Source organism: Macaca nemestrina, chromosome 5 (assembly GCF_043159975.1).
Source record: "Macaca nemestrina isolate mMacNem1 chromosome 5, mMacNem.hap1, whole genome shotgun sequence".
Classification (NCBI taxonomy): Eukaryota; Metazoa; Chordata; class Mammalia; order Primates; family Cercopithecidae; genus Macaca; species Macaca nemestrina.
The window spans coordinates 11486108-11507924 of NC_092129.1; the positions used below are offsets into that span (position 1 = coordinate 11486108).

The following is a 21817-nucleotide window of genomic DNA, read 5'->3' on the forward strand; positions in this document are numbered from 1 at the left end:
AAGGTGGAAGGATAGTGTAGGAACAGGTCAGAAGTGTCAGTTCAATGGCCCAGTATTTCAGCAGCGTCAATGCCAAGGTTAACTTAAGATAATTTGACCCGAAGGAGAGAGAACTCTGCTGGTGGTGTTAAAATACGGATCATAAGATGACAGAACAGACTCTATGTGGCAATAAGATGCCAAATTAAAAACGACCTACGGCCATGCCAGGCAAGGGTTAAGTCAGGCACTCCTGCACTTAAAAAATAAACTGGGTTCTAACTGCCACGAAGTTTTGTTGTTTTTGTTTCTTGTTTGTTTTCCCTTTTTCTCTGGCAGCTAAAGAAGCAGGGGCCTGGAGATCAGCAATACGGCAACAATTTCAGCACACCACCTATGGCCAGATTCAGACTAACTGACCCCCTGCTCTACCAGCCATAACTACAGCTTTGATTCAACAAGAGCTTGATTTCAGGGACTTTCTCCCGGTAAGAGACCACAAAGCATGGACTGGTCCTGTCCAGTTTACTGAGGCATGCACTGAGAGCGTTCATGTCCCTGCTTCACCTTGTGACACATAGGGCCTAACTGTAATGCATTTAAATGTTAAGTCTCCACCCCAAAGTGATCATGGGGCGTTATGTAACAGGAATGGTTCTTTACGATGCATGTGCATGTCCCCATCATGAATATTCATAGCTCCCCCCCATAACCTGTTGAATATGTATGCTTGGCCAACCCATTCAGCATAAATTCCTGTCTCATCCTTCCCTCTCTCCAAGTGCCTGCCTTTGGTCTCTGCCAGAGGTACACGTAGCCTGCCAGGATGGCGATTTTGCAGGTTATGACCCTTTACAAGAAATAAAGCTTTCCTTTTCAAATTTATGAACCTCATCTTAAGTTGACAGGGGACAAAGCTGAGGGGAGGAAGTGGAGACTGCCTCTGGGGAGAACGGGTGCTGGAGTGGCACGTACTGATTTTCTCTTAACCTCCGTAGTATTTTGGTTTTTGCTTTCATCCAGTTTTACTGAGGTGTAATGGACAGAAAAATTATATAGAGTTGACCCTTGAATAACCCAGGGATTAGGAGCACGGACCCCACACACAATCGAAAACCCCCATATGACTTTGACTCCCCTAAAAGTTAACAACGAATATAGCCTACTGTTGACCAGAAGGCTTACCAATAAAAAAACAGTCAATTAGCACATAGTTTGGATGTTGTATGTATTATATACTATATTCTTACAAAAAAATATAGAAAACGTTTTAAGAAAGTCATGAGGAGAAAATATATTTATTATATATTAAGTGGAGGTGGATCATCATAAAGGTCTTCAGCCTTGTCTTCACCCTGAGTAGGCTGAGGAGGAGGAGGAGGAAGCAGGGGGTTGGTCTTGCTGTGTCAAGGGTGCCAGAGGCGGAAGAGGTGGAAGGAGGGGCAGACACACCACGTGTAACTTTTACTGAAAAAAAAATCCGCATGTAAGTGGACCCACAGAGTTCAAACCTGTATTGTTCAAGGGTCGACTGTATACTTACGGTGTACGACATGATGTTTTGAGATACATATCATTACAAAATCACTGCCCCAATCAAGCTAAACATACCCATCACCTCAAATAATTTCCTTTTATTTGGAGAGGGGAAAGAACATAAGATCTACTCTCTCTGAAAATTTTAAATACACAAAGCAGTATCGTAGTTATCATGCTGCACAGTGGATCTCCAGAACTCATTCATGCTGCATAGCTGAACCTCTGTACCCTTTCACCAACATCTGCTCACGTCCCGCACCCTCTGGCCTTTGGTCACCACCATATTCCACTCTCTGAGTCCAACCTTTTTAGATTCCACATATAAGTGAGATCATGCGGAATTTTTATTTCCGTGTCTGGCTTATTTCACTTAGCATGTTCTCCCAGCTCATCCATGTTGTCACAAATGACAGGATCTCCTTCAAGACTTAGTATTCCATTGTGTGTGTGTATACATACACACATTTTCTTGATCCATCTTCCTTCATTTGTCAGTAGACCCTGATGTTTTTTCCCTATCTTGACTATTGTGAATAATGCTGCAATGAACAGGGGCTGCAGAGATCTTTTAGAGATCTCTTCAAGATACTGACTTCATTTCTTTTGAACATACATCCAGATGTGGGACTGCTGGTAGCTGTTTTTAAGTTTTTGAGGAACTTCCTGCTTTCCATAATGGCTGTACCAATTTACATTCCCACCAAAGGTGGACAAGTGTTCGCTTTTCTCCACATCCTCACCCACACTTGCTGTCTTTTGTCTTTCTGACAGTAGCCATTCTGGCAGGTGTGAGGCAATGTCTCACTGTGTTTATGATGTGCATTTCCCTGATGATCAGTGGTGCTGAGCATTTTTTTCATATACCTGTTTGGGCCTCACTGCTCATCAACGGTGTGGTCTCATACAGTTCACCCACCCAGCGTGCTCCGTGGGAGCCTCTGGAAAACAACAGAACCTCGCCACAGAAGGGAATTTCCCAGTGGATGGTCCACAGGCCACCAGCTACCCCAGGCAACACAGGCAAATGTCCAGGACTTGTTGCATAGCTGGAGGCCTGCTGGCCATTTTCTATTGTGATTTCATTCAGCAACTCTCCTTTAAAGACTCTGAGAGGTCTCATACCAAGCAAAGCTGTTTCACTTTAACTCAGCATTTCCCAAACTTAGAGCTCAGGTCCTTTCCATTTTTTTGCAAAACATCTGTTAACAACATACAGAACAGGTGTTCCATGGGGCACACTTTGGAAAATGTTGCTATATGACAACCCATGCCTATGCCAAGGTTTTCTAGTTCAAGTATGATTTTGCAGTTAGACCCAAGGGCCCTCTCCCTAATTGTTCCTGGACAGCTGAGCCCTAAAGCCGCTGGGTGGGGCAGAGCAAAGCAGGCACCCCTCCCAGAGGTGAGGTGGGTGAGAACAGTGACCTCATGTGTCAAGGTCATGGAGGTTACAGAAAGGAGAAACTTTCCAGACAGAAGTAAACCAAATGGCACAATGATCAAATGCAACACGTGACCATCACAGGCTCCTCTACTGAAAAGGGCATCATTGTGACAGCGGTCAACACTGAAACAGCATTGAGGCTTAGCTGGCAGTACCATCCCCACACATTGTGGTTCTGATGGTGGCATCTTAGTCGTGTGAAGGTCCTCATTTGTAGGAATGTCTGGTGATGGGACTTAGTCTCAAATGATTCAGGGTAAAAGAGTTCTTTGTCCTGTAAGTTCACATGTCTACACATTGTCTCAAAATGTCTTAAAGAAAAATAAAACCCTGAAGCCAAAGGCAAGGTCACCAGTCCTTTCTTGAACCTGACTTCCTGCTTCCTTCCAGGGCTCTGTGCTCCACCCTGCCTCGAGCAACCGACCACCACTTCTCAGTTGCCACCGAGGCCAGCATCCCAAGGCTGCTTTCTCCAGGTTGGTGCTGAGTGGCGCCAGGTGACCTCACCTGGGCTGTGAGTCCCCTCATTTTATTTTTACTTTCCCAGGTGTGACAAGTGACAACCAATAACCCCATTCACTAGATTGTGTTTCCCTCAAACACTGGGCATCAAAATGACATTATCAATTACTTTTTATTCAATTTGATTTGCAAACTGGTCAAACTACAAAATAGCATAAAAGGTAAAGAAATACAAATAACTGACCATTCACAGCCTACCTTCAGTCTGTCCCTCTTTAAGAAAAAGATCTGGCCGGGTGGGGTGGCTCACGCTTGTAATCCCAGCACTTTGGGAGGCCGAGGCAGGTGGATCATGAGGTCAGGAGATCGAGACCATCCTGGCCAACATGGTGAAAACCCATCTCTACTAAAAATACAAACATTAGTCGGGCATGGTGGTGCGCGCCTATAATCCCAGCTACTGGGGAGGCTGAGGCAGGAGAATCCCTTGAACCCAGGAGGCAGAGATTGCAGTGAGCTGAGATCACGCCACTGCACTCCAGCTTGGCGACAGAGTGAGACTCCATCTCAAAAAAGAAAGAAAGAAAGAAAAAGAAAAAAACCTGACTTCCTCCCATCTGAGAGAGCGCCTTGCTGGCAGTCTGAGGCTTCTCAGCTCAGCACAGCCACGGCTCCCATGCCCAACCTCCCATCTGGATGCTGAAGTGTCTCCATCTCTTTACTTTCTTCTAGACTATCTTTCTCAAAAGCCCAATCTGGCCCTTCCACAGCTCTCAACTGCTTTCAGGACAAGTTCAAAATCCTTACTGCGACAGTCACAGCAGGCTCCAAGTTCTGGGCTTGCTTCTGCCTTACCTATCCAACACCCCCGGGCCACAATGTCCCCAACATGGCAATCTTGCTGCCTTGCACACACAGCTCACCTGCACCACCTACCCGTTGACCCCATTCTCACAGAACAATGTCCAGAACTGACATAAAGTATGACTCAAAGACACAAGAGGCCAACAAACGACGACTCGACAGAGTGGAGCCAGAGAAGAAAGAAAGGGCGGCCGCGCGCGGTGGCTCAAGCCTGTAATCCCAGGACTTTGGGAGGCCGAGGCAGGTGGATCACGAGGTCAGGAGATCAAGACCATCCTGGCTAACACGGTGAAACCCCATCTCTACTAAAAAAATACAAAAAAACTAGCCAGGCGACGTGGTGGGCGCCTGTAGTCCCAGCTACTCGGGAGGCTGAGGCAGGAGAATGGTGTGAACCTGGGAGGCGGAGCTTACAGTGAGCCGCCTGGGCAACAGAGTGAGACTCCGTCTCAAAAAAAAAAAAAAAAAAAAGAAAGGGCATGAGTGCATCTCCCTGAGCCATGGGATTCTTCAGAGTTGGTAAAGGATATTTCCAGAAATCCAGTCTCGTCCATATGACCTCCTGGTGACACACACACTGGCCCCTGTGACCCGATCGCCAACAGGGGTAAGATCTGTGTACCCATCAGTCCTTTAACTTGTACAATGGATCGGACCAGCCCAAAGTGTTCTCTAATCACCAGGTGGCATCTCAGTGGTGTGAAGGTCCTCGTTTGTAGGAATGCCTGGTGAAGGGAGGGAACTTAGTCTCAAATGCCTCAGGGAAAGAGTCGTCCTGTAAGTTCTAATGTCTGTATGTTGTCTCCACTCTATATGTTCCTTCCTGAGGAATCATCTTGTATCATGTATTACTTTAGGGTTGGTGAAGTACAGGCTTCAGATGCTCTTAAAATGTTCATAAGAACCAGATTTCCACTTCACTATGGATTTCCTTGGTGTGGGGTTTGCCTGTTCCATCTTTAGCACGCCAGTTCTTATTCTATGTCTCTCTCATTCATGGACGGTCTCAAGAAAGGGGCACAGAAAATTTTGTTAAAAGGAAGCTAAATACCCAGGTTGTACTCCATCAATAAAATCATTTCTCTGAAGAGTCCAATTCTGATTTGCTGTCACATGGTATTTTTTCCTAAAAATATCACCTGTAACAACAGCTGGCAAGTAGTTACTCTTTTTTCAGAGGCCTGGGTTTTTAAGAGTCAAAGCAAATGCACTCAAACATGTTGTCACTTCTCCTTCCCCACTGACAGCGACATTAGCAGGCAGCCAGCGGTGCAGACAACACACCTCTTTGCCATCCAGCTTACCAAGGGGATGGGCAGGTCCCTGCATATGCCCCTCCTTACAGAGAGGGCTCCCCATGGTCTTAGCAGGAGGTGGGAATGGCCTGGAGAACAGCCCCCTGGGTAGAATGCCTGAGGACCACCGTCTTTCTTTGGTCATAAACTTTTAGAAGACCCTGACATGTCTTCCTCAGGAAAGGTATTGTGAAGTCCTTAAGAATAACTTTTTTAAAAAGGTAACTCCAATTGGATAATTGAAAAATTAGATGGTTGAGGTTTTTGGACTCTACGGGGAAAATAAAGAGATGGAGGATAAGATGTTGAGTCTAAGAGGTTTGTTTTTACCACTGGAGTAATTTTCTGCTTCCAGGTTAACATGCAGGTAGCTCTCAGTCACTGCTGAGTAATTTAAGATGGAAAACTCAGTGAGCTTACTCAAGAGAAAACATTCCTGTGTTAGATTAGGTTGCACACAGAAAAGCTTTATTGTCTCACTGGACTCTAAACTCCATGTTCATTGTTTTGATGAACAGGACCACACCCCGAGGTTGGCCTGGAGATGGCAAAGAAATCAGATCTAGAAAGACCTGAGGGGAGGCAGATTGGACCCAAAGTTAACACCTATGACCAGGAGACTCCAGAGAAAAATGAAAGTGCTCCTCATAAAGGGTCAACGAGAACACCAGAGTCAAAACCCAAATTCAGTCACTTAACAGAAAGAAAAGACAGGCAGGCGGACTGGCAACTCGCTCGGGAACGTCTCACTATCAAGGAAAAAACTGTAACACCCAATTAATAATTTATCTTTTATTGAAATTGCTGAATACTTTATATTACAGTAAAGTTGATTGAAAAAATGAAGAGAAAAATCAATTTTAAAAAATACACTCATGTTGAAATCAAACAAGCCAGCCAAACCGGCACAGGCTGAGGGATGCTGCAGGGCGGTTTGCTTCTCAGCAATAGAACACCAGAGTCTATATACAATTCTACAATGCGAGAAAAGTCATCCACTAAATATGGCAGAAAAGGCGCTGCCGCCAGAATAAGAGCGCGAGCAGCGCATCCCTCCTCCTCCAAGCCGTGCCCACCCGGCCTCCCTCCAGCATGAGGCCAAGTGCAACGCTAGGCCCGAGGCTCTGGCCCGTGATTTTTCATGCAGTTTCTGTAAGTCACACACTGTGCAAATTAAGGCTTCTTATAGGTCGAATGGTTGATCAACACTTTTTTCTTAAAAAAATAAGCACAGTAAAGGTGGTATCATGAGAACCTGAAGAGATGAGACCTACACCCCAAATCTGGAAAAGTTCATTTTCTCTGACACCTCAACTCTACTCAAACACACACACACACAAACACACAAATCAATCTTTGGGCAGGTTGTCTGAATTCACCAGCCGGTGAAAGAAATACTGACAAATGTGCTCTGTACGCCCAGGCTTGAAGATGTCATGCAAAAAGCTGCAGCCATTCCTGACTAAAGGCATAGAACGGGCGCACTCTCCAAAACCTAGGCACTCAGGGACCCTGTGCACGTATGTGTGTGTGTGCGCGCGCGCACGCACGTGTGTGCCCTTAAGAAACAGAAAGCAAAAGAGAAAAGAGACAGAATGAGCTGCAACTCAGGGGACACACCAATGACCAGTTCAAAATCCCACCGGAAACTGTCCCGCACACCAACAGCCTCGCCGTCTCAGGATGGACGAACCGGTGCATTACACCCCTACCGGCAGGAAGAAACGGTGGCTGTTTTCTTTTTTTCCTTTTTCTCAAACCTGAGTAATTGTCAAAGTCAATAAATAGGGGGAGAGAATTAAAATGCTAAAATATACTGGGGTCAAACACCCTATCGGGCCTAAAGCAGCAAGGGTTTCTTAGAATGCAGCCCTCTGTTTTGAGATGCGTCTGGTCTTACGTTTTTTAAATGAGGACTTGGGGTAAAACCCTGGGCACAGGGTACCGCCCTGTGGCGGATCTGAGCCACGCCTTATTCCAATGACTGTAAACAATGAGGAAGGAGTGGGGCCTGACCTCCTTCACCCTCTCCCCCATCACGAAAACTCTTCCCTTTTGAAAGTTTTTGTTAAAGGCAAAATTATAGAAGCATCATTGAGTGGAAGTCTTATTTGGTTGGAGGTGCTTGGTGTCCCGCGGCTCCGTGCTCCCCTGCAGGCACTGCGGAGTCAGATGTGTAAGAGGTCCTCGTCGCTGTCGTCATGGAAGGACACCAGCTTGGTGGAGCTCACTGGCTTCTGCTGTGCAGACCTGAACTTCCCTTTCCTCGCCTTCTCACCCCTGACCAGCCCTGCCCTATCGTCCTCACGCTCCTGAAGGGCGCTGCTCTGTGGGTTTCTCAGCGGGTGGGAGCTCTCTGCCCCAGCTCCCCTGCCCGAGTGAACTTTCACCTCTGGGATGGTCAGAACCTCATCCTCACTGTCCTGGTCATCCCCGTGCAGGGAGCTGAGGGCTTTCACAGACTTGGTGGTAATATGGCCGTTCTCCTGCCCTTCCTTTCCCTGCCGTGGAGAAGGCAGCTGGATCTCTTCCATCAGCCACTCTGTTTCGTTCTCATCTGTCTCTTCTTCCTTGTTCACCTGCCAGGGATCAATAGCAGAGACCACGTGAGCCCCCTCAGAGACCCCATTCTGCTCCACCATCCACCCTCTCAGGGACGCCCTCTGCTGGCACGCGCTGGGGAAGAACTGGCCCACTGTCCTCACGGTCACTGCGTCTCCAGTTCGCAGGGAAAGGAAGACCAGGGCTGGCAACACCTTCCTGTTCCTAATGAGACTGCACCAAGGCAGGAGGGTTTGGGAGGGTGACAGTGGGGCCATTTGGCAGGAGTCTCACAGCCAAGGGTGGGGCCAAGCAGAAGGCGTTCAGGATGGCCTGGACCCGAAAAGGAGACCAGTGACCCACCAGCTGCGCTGGAGGAGAAGGGGCTCTTCGGGGTTACTCATCGACTGAAAGGTATCCCCGTAATGGCAGCAGAGGAAAGTCAAAGGAGGGACTCGAGTCAAAAGCCTAGTTTTAGAAAGTGATTCATCATCACCCATTGAGACCACAAACATTATGTCCTTTGATCCAGACAATGCCTCTTTTCTGGAAATTTATCTGAAAGACATCATCCAAATGCTAGATGCACAACTATCTTCACCACGGTGTGTGTGTGTGTTTTTAAAGAACAGCCAAAAACAGTGGAAACAACCTAAATATTAAATACTTCAAAGAAATCAGTTGTAACCACGAGAGAAACTTGAGGGGAAAAAAATTAAAAAAAAAAAAATGTGCTGGGATAAGCGGCTGAGGCAACGGGTGCCGTTTCCCTTCTGGATTCCAGTCTGCCTGTGACTGCTGTCCTCGGCATCCCTGGTGAGAACAGCAGGGACAGCGCAGCACGCGCGGGCCGGGGACGCAGGCCCTCAAGAGACTCGCCACAGAAAATTACCTTTGAGTATTTGTAGGACACGTTGGAACTTCTCCTGCAGCAAGTGGTCAGCTTACTTATCACTGTTTCCCTATACAATAAAAAGGAGACAATTATTACTCCAGGGTAGAGAGGGCATGGGCAAGAGCCCCACCCCCACAGCCCCGCCCCATCTGCACCACCAGGGGGCTGGTGGGGGCTGCATTTCTCCCACATTCTGAATGACAAATAAGCAGCCGCAGTGACAGGTTCTACCCTAATGTATTCATTGTGACTGAGTGGAAAGAACATGGGCTTTGGAATCCAACAGCAGAGGGCCCTCTAGAGCAACTTAACATTTGGGCAAGGACTTTTTCACATATGACTCTAACAGGACCACGCCGGTCCGCCGCCCTGAAGCCTGCCCGATGGTGGCTCACGGGGACGGACAGCACATGCCCTTCCCGGCCCAGACCTTCTGCTGTCCCATTCCGCATTTTGGGTGTGAAGGGCCACAGTCGGTACCTTTTTTTTTTTTTTTTTTTGAGACCGTGTCTCACTCTGCTGTCCAGGCTGGAGTACAGTGGTGCGATCTTGGCTCACTGCAACCTCCACAGTTGGTACTTTCTGACCACCTCTCTCACTGGCCTGTGGCTCAGCTGGCAAATGACAGTGGCAGCAGGGAACACCTGCGCTGGCCAGCTCCTGCCCCCAGGCCAGAACCACTAACACTGATGCCTGATGTGAAAATCTGCTTGACAGTCACATGGCGAGTCCTCTCACCCAGCAAAGTGGGGCAAAAGGATGGCATCATAGCTGGTACACAGCAGGCGCCTAATCAACTCTTGCTTTTATGACGTGGGGAGGGCAGCGGGGCCAGCTGCTCAGTGGGAAAAGGCACCCATGGAAGATGCCGTTTAATGTTCTACCCAACGTTGGACACAGAGGACCATGGTCCTAGAAGACACAGGCACGTCGATGTGCGAGGGCCTCAGGCATGGTCAGACGGAAAAGGCGGCGTTTAAAAACCACAACGCTGGGGGCTGCTTCCAGAGAGTTTTGATCTAAGAACTTGAGACCTCTGCTGTTGCAGGGCTCAAAAACAAGTAAGCAAATAAGTAAATGAAACCCCGCAAAACTGAGTCAAGATGAGCTATGGGAGGCGTGCATCCACCCAGCCCACCTCGCCCTGCACCCGCTCACCTCCTCTCCTTCTTGTAGAGCAGGAGGGCCAGCAGGCAGCCGGTGAGTGCCACCAGCAGCAGGCTGAGCACCGCGCCGACCGCCTGGCTCCGCTCCGACAGCCCCTTGTGCACCTGCTCGTCGTCCCCAGGATTCTCGCTGTCAAAGCCCACCCTGCAAGGATGTCACAGAAAAGGAGCCGTGTCACAGGGTGGTCCTGCCGCCACGGCCACAACCTGAGACCTGAGTCCCCAAGACAAGAGCAGCTCTGACTTTCCCAACCCCATGTGATTCTTACTCCTGCCCAGAAAACAAGGCCACAAGGCCCACTCCACATGGAAAAGGGCTGCAAAAAGTTCCTGATGATGAGTTTGGGGCAGGGTTGTCAGAAAACAGACAAGAAAGCACTGCTTCCAGCTCCATGAACTGTCATTCGCCCAAACACAGAGGAGACAGGCGGGAGGGACGCGGCCCCTCTAGGTGGCCCAACCCACAGCAGGACCAGGCTGGGGCAGAGGCTGTCCCAAAGCACCACCCTTCTCTCCAGGGTCAAAGCTGTCCTCTTGGAACTTCTTCTGGAAGCAGTGAGCACAGCCCACCATGAGATACCATCTCCACAGGTAAAGGGCCCCGGGGGCCTTAGAAACAGGCCAGAACAGGGTCCAGCGGTAGCCACTGATCAGGGTGGGGCCCAGGGAACAGCCACAGCCCAGCATAGCCCCCGACACGTCTCCTCTCTCCAAGCCTGCTCCATCCCAGGAGAAGGCTCTCGGAGCACACCAGCTGCCTCACCAACGGTGTTCACCATTCCCACCCAAGACCCACAGGCACACTTGTGGGAAAAAGCAGTGCATTTCCACGACATCAAACACTCAAGCAGAGTCAGGACAATAACAACAGAAAATGAGAAACAACCACGGGGACTTCCCTTCGCGCTTGCGCTCAGAGAGCCACATGACACTCAAGAGCATAACAACTTCACACTTCTAATCTCTCTGGCCCTCTGTCACTCGGGGCCACACACACAGGAACAGGATCACATAAACAGCAATTCCTCTTGTGCTGCTCGAGATAACAGGCAACCCCAGCGAGGCTCATCTGGCGCTGCTGAAGATGCCGGCTGCTCAAAAAACTGAGTTTGAGGGCAACAGGCCAACCTGCCGGCGTGGCTGCAAGGGCTGCAGCTCTCAGTCTAAGTTCAGCTTAAGCCAAACAATCCAAAACATCAGCCAGACAAGAAACCACAGGGAGGGCCTGGCGTCCAGTTCTAGGCAAAAGCACCATCACGCTCCACAGACAGGTCTGAGAGCTCTGCAGACATCTCCCTCCAAGCCAGAAACCCACTCACCCAGAAGCAGCTCCCGCCACTCAGGACCCCTCGAAATGCATCCAAGAGACACATTATCACTCGGTTCTGAGCGTATTTTACTTTCTGCCTTTGATTTCTTCTTTGGACCGTGGATTATTCAGAAGTGGGTTTTAGTCTTCAAATGTATTTCTAGTTTTCAGTTGTTTGTTCTTGGTTCCTAACTTAAGTGCATCATGTATGTAGCTAATTGCATCAGCCAGAAATTTGCTGACTTAGGTCAAGGACAGTGGCTCAGGTCTGTAATCCCAGTACTTTGGGAGGCTGAGGCAGGTGGATCACCTGATGTCAGGAGTTTGAGACAAGCCTGGCCAACATGGTGAAACCCCATCTCTACTAAAAATACAAAAATTAGCCAGCAGGTAGTGGCACAGACCCATAATCTCAGCTACTCAGGAGGCTGAGGCATGAGAATCACTTGAACCTGGGAAGTGGAAGTTGCAGTGCGCCAAGATCGCGCCACTGCACTCCAGCCTGGGCAAGAGAGCAAGTCTCTGTCTCAAAAAAAAAAAAAAAAAAAAGAAAAAAAAATATTGCTGATTTGCCTGCTTCGTGGTTAATTTTTGATAAAGTTTTCTAAGTGTTTGATGTGAGCTTGGGAAAACGGCATTCTCCCGCTGCAGGGAACAGTGTTCTATGCACGTCTATTAAATCCTGCTTTTCACTGTGCTGTCTCAATCTTCCAAAAAACCTTTACTCTTTGTCTGCTTAACCCAGCAATCACTAAGCGAGGGGGATTTGTCATTGTTTCTTTTTTTTTTTTTTTTTTTTTTTGAGATGGAGTCTCGCTCTGTCGCCCAGCCCAGGCTGGAGTGCAGTGGCGCGATCTCGGCTCACTGCGAGCTCCGCCTCCCGGGTTCACGCCATTCTCCTGCCTCAGCCTCCCGAGTAGCTGGGACTACAGGCGCCCACAACCGCGCCCGGCTAATTTTTTGTATTTTTAGTAGAGACGGGGTTTCACCGTGGTCTCGATCTCCTGACCTTGTGATCCGCCCGCCTCGGCCTCCCAAAGTGCTGGGATTACAGGCGTGAGCCACCGCGCCCGGCCCTGTCATTGTTTCTTGTGTGTGGTTTTGTCAATTTCTGCTGTACGGATCGGGACTTTTTTATCAGGTAGACGGAAGTTTAGGATTCTTGTATCTTCCTAGGAAATGGGCCCTTTTAAAATATAATGACTCTCTTTATCCCTAATATTTTTCTTTAATATCCTATTTTATCTTATATTAACATAACTACTGCAGCTTTCTTTCAGATTATTTTCTGGTGTATCTTTTCTTATCCTTTGACTTTGGTCTTTTCTGTATCCTTGTTTTAGGCATGTTCCCCGTAAACAGGGTTGTTTCTGAAATCCAATTTGACAACTTGTGTTTGAACAGACAAGTTTAGTCAAGCTATACTTAACGATTATAGATATATTTAGATTTATTTCTACCATATTAGGCTGAACTTTCTACTTGTCTGATTTCTGTTTTGTTTTTCTCCTTGTCTTCTTTGGGGATATAAGTATTTTTACTTCTCCTTTTCTTCTCCACTGCTTTGGAAGTTACACACTATATTTATATTATTTTAGTGGTTATTCTTGAAATACTGGCATGCATACTAAGACAGGAAGTCTAACAGTATGTCTTCCAAACAATTAGGGACTCTACCTTTCTCCCTTCCTTCCTTTCTTTCAAGAAAATGGTTTTACTTTCATACAATGCTATCACTGTAAGAAATGTTAAAAGCCGGGAACTCTGTCACCCCTCTCAGCTCAGACACCACTGTGTTCAGTACACTGTGTCCTCATAGGGTCGCTGACAGGTTCCTTGAAACTGCAACCTTCTGTGAAGCGACTATAGGAGGTCCTTGAATAACATCATTTCCTTCAAAACTGTCTCATTATAAAGTTGATGAGAAAAAAAAATTGGTTTCACTATACATCGTTTCATGTAAAGTTGTAGTTTCCAAGAACCTATCGATGATATAAAGTGAGGATTTCAAGTATTTTAATCTTTCTTGAATTATTTTCTAATACAACAAATTAGCTTCCCCTGAAGCTTTTACAGTCTTTTCTTTGTATCTGCTCTCCTGGTATTTCATAAGTGGGTGGGTCTTGTCATCATTAACTGTGCTGGGCACATAGCATGCCCCTTCCATCTGTAGATGCCTGTCTTTTAACTTTGTGTAAGTTTTTTGACTTTAATTAAATATTGTGAAAGAACCATTTTTGGAAAGTAGGAGGAAGGTGTAAGAGAGTTCTATCTTCATCTACTATTGCAGGAAGTCAATAGATGAGATAAAGGATGTTAATTTAAAATATTGAGGTAAATTCCAGAAGAAATAGCTAAAAGAACTAAAAATGGTCATCTATTAGGGTGATCATTGCTACCTGTTTGTTATAGTTACATGATTTTTTTTTTTTCCCTGAGATCTAGTCTTGCTCTGTCACACAGGCTGGAGTGCAGTGACGCCATCTCGTGGTGTGCGTGCCACCACGCCTGGCTAATTTTTGTATTTTTAGTGGAGACAGGGTTTCACCATGTTGCCCAGGCTGGTCTAGAACCCCTGACCTCAAGTGATCTGCCCACCTTGGCCTCCCAAAATGTTGGGATTATAAGCGTGAGCCACATCTGGCCGTACTTACATGATTTTACAATGTACAACACTGATAACATTTGGGGAAGAAAAAAATCTCAGGCACTATTCCACATTCACCCCCCGCTGGTACCTGCATCCCTCCAAATCTACCATCTCAGTTTTTGCTCTTGGTTTCAACTTCTGTTTCTTTTTTTGAAAGTCCTTAATACTTTGTCAGTGTGCTAAGGGATTTAAATAACTCCCACTCCTGATGTTCTGAACATCGTGACACTGAGGTTTCCTGGAGAATCTTCCTCTCTGGTTTTGGAGTCAAACACCAGAGCCCTGTAGACGGTGCTCTTCCCGCTCACAGAAGCCCAACTCTGAACATTCAGCACGGACAGGATCCCAGCCTGGCCTGGTCCCTCAAACCCACACAGAAGACCAGCTGCCATGTCAGGAGGCAGGATTCACCTCATGGCAGTTGCAGCCTCTCAATGACAGAGAACGCAGGGAAAGTTCACTGCTGGGTTTTATCTTTTAGGAAAATTCACATTTCGCTTCTTTCAGGAAGAACTTCCAGTCTTAATCCTTTCATTTTGTAATGATCTCACCGGAACACCATAAACATTCAAAAGCTGAAAATACCACAAGTGAAATTTCAACCAAAAGCCTCTTTCCTTGACTATGCAGCTAAGGATCCCTAAGTACACAGCCCTGAACAGCGCAGGACAAAGCTGGTTTTGCTGAGCTCATGTCCATTGTTAAGGGTGGGCGGGGGGAGTGCTGATTTAAGATGTAAAATGTTTGATCTTCATTCCCCCATAACCCCTACCCCTGTCGTCTGCTGACTCTACGGTCCCTTTTACAGGGCATGAAGGAAACAATTACATGAAAAGAATTCATGTTCCCCCGATCTTAAAGTCTCAGGACAGAGAATGAAAAGCTTATGTAAAATGGTGGGCCAGGCTGGGCATGGCGGCTTATCTTGTAATGCCAGCACTTTTGGAGGCCGAGGCAGGCAGATTATCTGAGGTCAGGAGTTCAAGACCAGATTATCTGGCCAACATGGTGAAACTCCATCTCTACTAAAAATACAAAAATTAGCAGGGCATAATGGCGCATGACTGTAATCCCAGCTACTCACGAGGCTGAGGCAGAGGTTGCAGCGAGCTGAGACCACACCACTGCACTCCAGCCTGGGTGACAGAGCAAGACTCTGTCTCAAAAAAATAAAAAATAAAAATAAATAAAATGGTGGGCGGGGTGACATAAGATAATAAATCCAAGAGGAAAGCAACTGACAACATGTTATTCGTGGCAAAGTATAAAACGGCAGTGAGACACAAGACAGCCAATGGAGGTGCCACCTTCCTTCAGAGCAGAAACTGCTGCCTCTGTACCCATGCTGATTCTCCAAATCTGCAGAGTAAGCTTTCCATTCACTCAAACATAAAAATACGACACTCAAATCAAAGTGAAACTTTACAACGCAATCATTTGTATTAGGACACAAACGATGTTCCAGGATTACAAGGAGGAGACACCACCAGTACCTGCCTCCCAGGAGCTAAGGAAAGGGAGGCAGCAATGGGAAAGGGGTGGAGGGACAGAGCTGGGGCGCCCTGACTGGACCCTATTCGGGGCACGGTACGCACGAAGGAAACAACGGCACTGCTGCTGGGGGTGGTGGGAGGTGACGCAGCCATGGACCAAAAATCAGTGGCAGGATGCTGACAAGCTCTGGAGCGGGGCACTGACTATGTGGGGTCTGCTTCTACCATTTTCTCTATTTTTTGGTGCATGTTCTGAATATTTCACAAGAAAACATTGGGGAAAAAACACACATACACTTATTCTCAAGGGAGGATGTGGGGTACAAATGCTAAGCGTCCGGATGTCATACTCACCCCAGAGGACACACTGCTGAGGTGTACCAAGAGAAGAGGTACTGGCAGTCGGCAGTCTCGTGACTGAACTCGGGGATCCCGTCCTCCACCAGAGGGTCACAGTGGAAGAAGATGGTGGAAGAAACAGACTTGGTCTTATCCTTTCCGCATTTAGAAGAAGAGGCAAACACGACATCAAGATCGCCGTCTGTCAAACAGGAAGGGCACACGTGGCATGTCACCATCAATTTTTACAAACAGACTGAGCTTAGCTCCTTACAGTCTAAAAAGTTTGCAAAGACTTAAAATCAGGCAGAAGGGACTTCCCCCCATGTCCCACATCCACTCTGTTCACAGCTTACGAGGCCACTCGACGCACATTGATAGAGCCCTGCCCGTACTCAGTGTGCAGTAAAGAATTTTTGCTTTGTTTTGACCATGACTATTTATTGATGGACTGAAGATGCAATTTTAATGGAACAATAAGGCACAACCGTGGATTAAAACAGTCTGCTGTGCAGCCAAAAGAAGGGAAAGGCTGTAATTTTAATTATGCAAATATGCAAATCAAGGAGCCTCTGAAGTATCTAACAGATCAGTATCAGACATTCTTCTCCTTCTATATAATTCCTATATTACATCACTCGATCACAAAGTCCAACTGACACTTCATAAAGAATTCCTCATTCATTTATATTTGAGCCATCCAGCCTGGCTACTCCCCTGTTCTCCACCCTTTTCCATCGTTTTGCAGTGGTATTTTTAAACAATCCCCTTCCTAAAGACTGATGTACACATCTCCAATAGTTTTCCAAAGCAAGGAAACAAGCAAGCAAGCAATGAGTCAAGAAAGTCAGCCAACGGCAGATATGTGAATGAACAGACTCACAGAGACATACATTAGGATGGAACAGCCTGAACCACTGAAGTCTAAACTAAGCTGACTTTGGCAAGAAAAGCTGCTGTGACTTGCTCAAAGACTTGGAATGCCACCTTAGGTTGTGCTACTAGTGCCAGACCTCTTGTTTCTAAGGGATCAACAGTGGTCTACACAAGGAGCTGGGAAACCAATGTAACCAGGGAGCTACAATGCTTTGGACCTGTATCAGGAGCAGACTATGGCTTCCAGCATTAACATTTGACAAGTGTAAAATTCATAAATAATTTTGTGCGAAACTTCAAGACACAGAGAACAATCTTTAAATATTTTGGACTGGGATAAGTTAGGCACTTCCGTAATACTAATCTTTCTAACTTGGAAACGTCAAGTGAAAAGCATTCCAGTGCACAAAACACTGAGGCATAAGCCATGCAGCAGAGGTGTGAATGCAGGAGGCTTTACAGGGTGCGCAGCCTCCGTGTTCAAAAAGCCATAAGGAAGTCCCCAAGCATATTGTCAGAGCAGCTGTTCTGGTGGTAATGGTGCCCCAGGACTAAGCAAACCTGCAGGCATATTGCTACTTTTTGAATAGTCAACACTGCACTAACAAGAGACGCCACATGGGTACAAAGTTGAGAATCAGAGGCCAGAAGTAGAGTGATGTGGACAAGCAACCCAGAAGGCTTGACTCCACTCCTCTCTCCAAGGCCACCTCTCACGAATATCTCCACCCAGCAGCCCTCTGATGACACAGCACAGTGCAGAGGATGATCTCATACTCCTGACAGAAGTGTTAGTTACCAAAAGGCTCCTGGGGAGGCAACATTCCAGAGGCCCATTTAATAACGGAAGTAGATAAAAACTGCCAGACCACTGAACTATCGTACCAAGTCAGAAATACAATACCAGGCACAGCTTGGGGTGCCAAGTAGAACAGAGGAGATTCTGAGGCTTCACGAAAAGCAGCAAGACTGCAAGACTAGGTGAATAGTAAGCTGAATGTACACATAAGTGGGAAGCGAAGGACATATAAAAAGGATGGAGAAGCATGCTGGCAGACTCACTGGGGGAAGGCAGCAGGTGCAGCCTACACCCAGTGGAAGAGCTTTGCTGGCCTGTTCCTCGGCATGATTTCCTATCTTACTTTCTCAGACTGGATGGATGTGTGGCTTTCAGCAGCAGAACAGAGGAAGACAATATTTGTAAGTGAAGAACTGGTGAATAGACACTGAGCAGAAACAGACTGGGTGTACCATTCTGTAATACCCTGTTTATAGACCAAAGGCAGGTTTGTGTTGACAGAACATATTTGGGGTTGTCATGCAACAGCAGTGGTACTTTGGGAGAAGGGGAATGATGGGGTAGAGGTAGGGCTGGTGGACAGAAGGACTGTCAAGTTCTAGTTCTTAAATACTAGACCGCAAGGAATAGTTTGCTGTCTGTCCTTTAGTGAAGAAATCGGATGCTCATTTTCTGTTCTACATCCACCTTGTCCAAAACCTTAGCAAAGTCTGTGATAAAGATATGGCACTGTCCCCACGCTGATCAGCCTCCTGAATGGTCCTGTCTGCGATGCTGCCCAGCTGCTCATCGGAGATATGTACTCGGACCATCATGCACAGCACCTTTAACAGCTCATCATGAGAGATCTTGTTATCTTTATCCAAATCATATAGTCAAAAAGCAAAGTGCAGTTTGTTGCTTCGGCTGTTGAGTGGTTCAGGTCCATTCACATCTTTGCTCTTTTCATTATCCTTAATGGTTCGGAAATGAGCCAAAGTTTGCAGGAATCCACGGAAGTTTACCTGGTCCTCTCCCTCTGGAAAGAAGGCATTGATGATCCAGTTCCCCACTGGGTTGATGGCAAGTTCTGGAATCCCCTGGAAATCGTCTTGTTCTCTTCTTTGTCCAGGTTGCTGAACCGCCTGTACAGGCGAGTGATCTGACAGTGGGAAAGGCCAGTCTCCTTCTCGATCTCCTCAAGCTCTTCATTGCGCAGTAAGGTGGAGGCCTGAGACCCCATCACTGTGCCAGGAGCTCCTCCAGGAGCAATGGTGCCAGAAGCAACAGTGATAGGAGGGAAGGCAAGAATTTAACCTTGCCCAAAAAGAGGACTGGCCTTGGTCCTTGGCTAATGATAGGATACGGAGCAGGGGCTGACCATGCAGTACCTGAGCAATCAACCGACCAATCCTGCTCATGTCAGAGCCCTGGGAAAAACTTGGGACACCAAGGCTCGGGAGAGCACCTCCAGCTGGCGATACTCCATGTGCACTGCCACACGTGGGTGCTGGGAACACAACACATCTGATTCCGTGGGAGAGCTGGTGGGAACTCTGCGTTCGATTCCCTCCTGGACTCTGCCCTGTGTGCATCTTGGTTGATTTTAACCTATACCCTTTTGCTGCAGTAAATCATAACTATGAGCGTAACTGCTTCCAGGGAGCTCTGTGAGTCACGGTGAAAGGGCGAATCTGAAGTTGGCTTGGGAACCGTTCAGTGTGCTGTTGGTGTTAGAAGTGAGGAACCCTTGTGTGGACTCCTTGCATGAACTCTGCTGCTCCCAACTTTTGTCACTGGCTCAAAATCTTTGTGGCTGGCGCTGCTGGGTGCCAGGAATGTAGAGGCGAGAGTGCAGGGTATGAGACAGACGTGTCCACACACAGATGGGGACCAGAGACAGGCGGTGCAGGGGAGGGCCCCCCACTCTCGCCTTGGAGTAGCTGAAGCAGGGGCTGCCGAATGGACTGCTCTGCAGGGCTGGTGTGGGGGAGCAAACCGCCCAGCAGCTCCACGTCCTGAGGAGAGACAGCTGCTGCCCTCCCGAAGGAATGGCAATCCTCAGGAAGAGGCAGACATTTCATTTCTTCATGAAAGATGAAAAGAGGTCTTAAAACTAAAGCTACTTTCTGGGGCTGGTGAATGAAGAAAGTGAAAAGGTCTGAAAGGGATTTTATCTACCAAGAATGACTAAATGCACATGCACAAGCACTTGGAAAGTCGGTGATCCTCAAAGGTCTGCTAGACATACCCTTTGTGAACATGGAAGTTCTTATGTGGAACCAGACAAGTGGCCAGTGCTGTGCAGTGGAGCCTGAAGACTCCTGCAGACACACCAGGCGGCGTCACCCTGCTATGAGAAGGTGGGCCTTCCCAGGAGGGGCACGGGAGGTAGGTTTGGAATCCTGCAGACACACCAGGCGGCGTCACCCTGCTATGAGAAGGTGGGCCTTCCCAGGAGGGGCACTGGAGGTAGGTTTGGATGGATGAGGAAGGTGGACCGAGGCATTCCAGCACCAAGAGCAGCACGTGTAAACCCACCAGGTTACAGGGTGACTTTGGGAGCTGGTGAATAAACTGATAGCTGAGGCATGTGTGGGAGCAGCAGCTTGCAAGGCTGCCCTGGTATGCGAAGCCTCTCAGACATCTTCCAGCTGTGTCAGACAGAGCCTGGACTTTCCTCCTCTGCATGATAGGACCCCCTGAAGGCTTTTGAAACAACCTTAAACAATTCTTCCTTCCTTCCTTTAATCAACATTTACCGAGCACTGGGAAAGAGGACAGCAAGAGAAGGCACAACCTGTGACATGCAACATCTGATTCTGAATGACTGGAGGATTCACAGAAGCGTGAGGAAGCAGAGAACAGAGGAACACAGAGTGCTTGCTCCGAGCTGTGAATTCTGCAAGCGAATGAGGCTGATCAACTTTCCTACCATCAACCCGCCCAGAAAGCAGAACATTCACTTTCCCAGTTCTATTCAGGGGCCACAGGTGCTATGAGATGCACCGGGGCGCTGTCTATGATCTGTGACCAGGAGCAGCGATGCTGACCCAGCTTCCCTCCATCAGGTGCTGCCGTCGTGGAGATGCGCTCAGCACCAGGGCACAGGGCACCCGCTCCTTCTCAGGGATGCGCTCAGCACCAGGGCACGCGGCACCCGCTCTTTCTTGGCTATTACTACTCTCCCTTCCTGGGGGACCCGATCGGCCGCTCTTTGACATCACAGCAGGCTGGGGTTTTCTTTAAACACACTTGATTTTTTTTTTTTTTTTTGAGACGGAGTCTCGCTCTGTCGCCCAGGCTGGAGTGCAGTGGCCGGATCTCGGCTCACTGCAAGCTCCGCCTCCCGGGTTCACGCCATTCTCCTGCCTCAGCCTCCCAAGTAGCTGGGACTACAGGCGCCCGCCACCTCACCCAGCTAGTTTTTGTATTTTTAGTAGAGACGAGGTTTCACCATGTTAGCCAGGATGGTCTCGATCTCCTGACCTCGTGATCTGCCTGTCTCGGCCTCCCAAAGTGCTGGGATTACAGGCTTGAGCCACCGCGCCCGGCCTTGATTTTTTTTTTAAGAGTTATTACATCCACACACAGTTCAAAAATCAAATTATGAAAGGTATATAGTTAAGACTATCTGTTCAAAACAAAAGCAGCCTTTCAGGATTATTTGAGGGAACGAAGGGCAACATCCTTATTAGTGCCAGTATAAAACCTTCCTTCATACCCTGGATTCTGCCCTCTGTGCGTCCTGGTTGATTTTAACCTACATCCTAACACTTAGGGCAGCTTCCTTTCATCCTTCTTACAAATATAAAATTTCTTACCTTCTCAAATATTATTTGGCATTCCAAAATAAGGAAGTGTCATGGCTAAAACCAAATCAAAGGTAATTCTGACTGTGCCCAGCTCAGCCTCCACCTGACCTCAGAACCACTGGATCAGACCAGGTTTTCATTTTTTTGTACATTCATTTGTTAACTAAGACACAATTTACCTACAGTGAAATGCTCAGGTCTGACACGTGTCGTTCGATCCATTTTGACAAAATTCGTAACAAAGCAAAGAATTAGACTATGGTTTTTGTTTTAAAAATGGTCCGCGATTTCAACCGAAGGGGGTTAGTTGAAAACGTTAATCCCCTTCCTCGGAGGAAGTTAACGGGGACCCTGTGTGGGAAGCCGCGGATT

The 21817-nt window shown here is 47.6% G+C and overlaps 1 protein-coding gene and 1 pseudogene across 1 annotated transcript in view; both read right to left on the bottom strand.

Annotated features, from left to right (window-relative positions):
• Positions 1–6360: 6360 nt before the first annotated feature.
• The window catches only part of LOC105492011 (insulin like growth factor 2 receptor), a 135079-nt gene continuing 119622 nt past the window's right edge, over positions 6361–21817 (bottom strand). The window contains exons 45-48 of the mRNA XM_071096247.1: positions 15992–16178; positions 10178–10330; positions 9017–9086; positions 6361–8162 (exon numbers count right to left, since the gene is read on the bottom strand). Coding sequence (XP_070952348.1) covers positions 7752–8162; positions 9017–9086; positions 10178–10330; positions 15992–16178 — 821 coding nt within the window. The 3' untranslated portion in view covers positions 6361–7751. The remainder of the gene's footprint in view (positions 8163–9016; positions 9087–10177; positions 10331–15991; positions 16179–21817) is intronic.
• LOC105492010 (calcineurin B homologous protein 1 pseudogene) lies at positions 16185–21813 on the bottom strand (annotated as a pseudogene).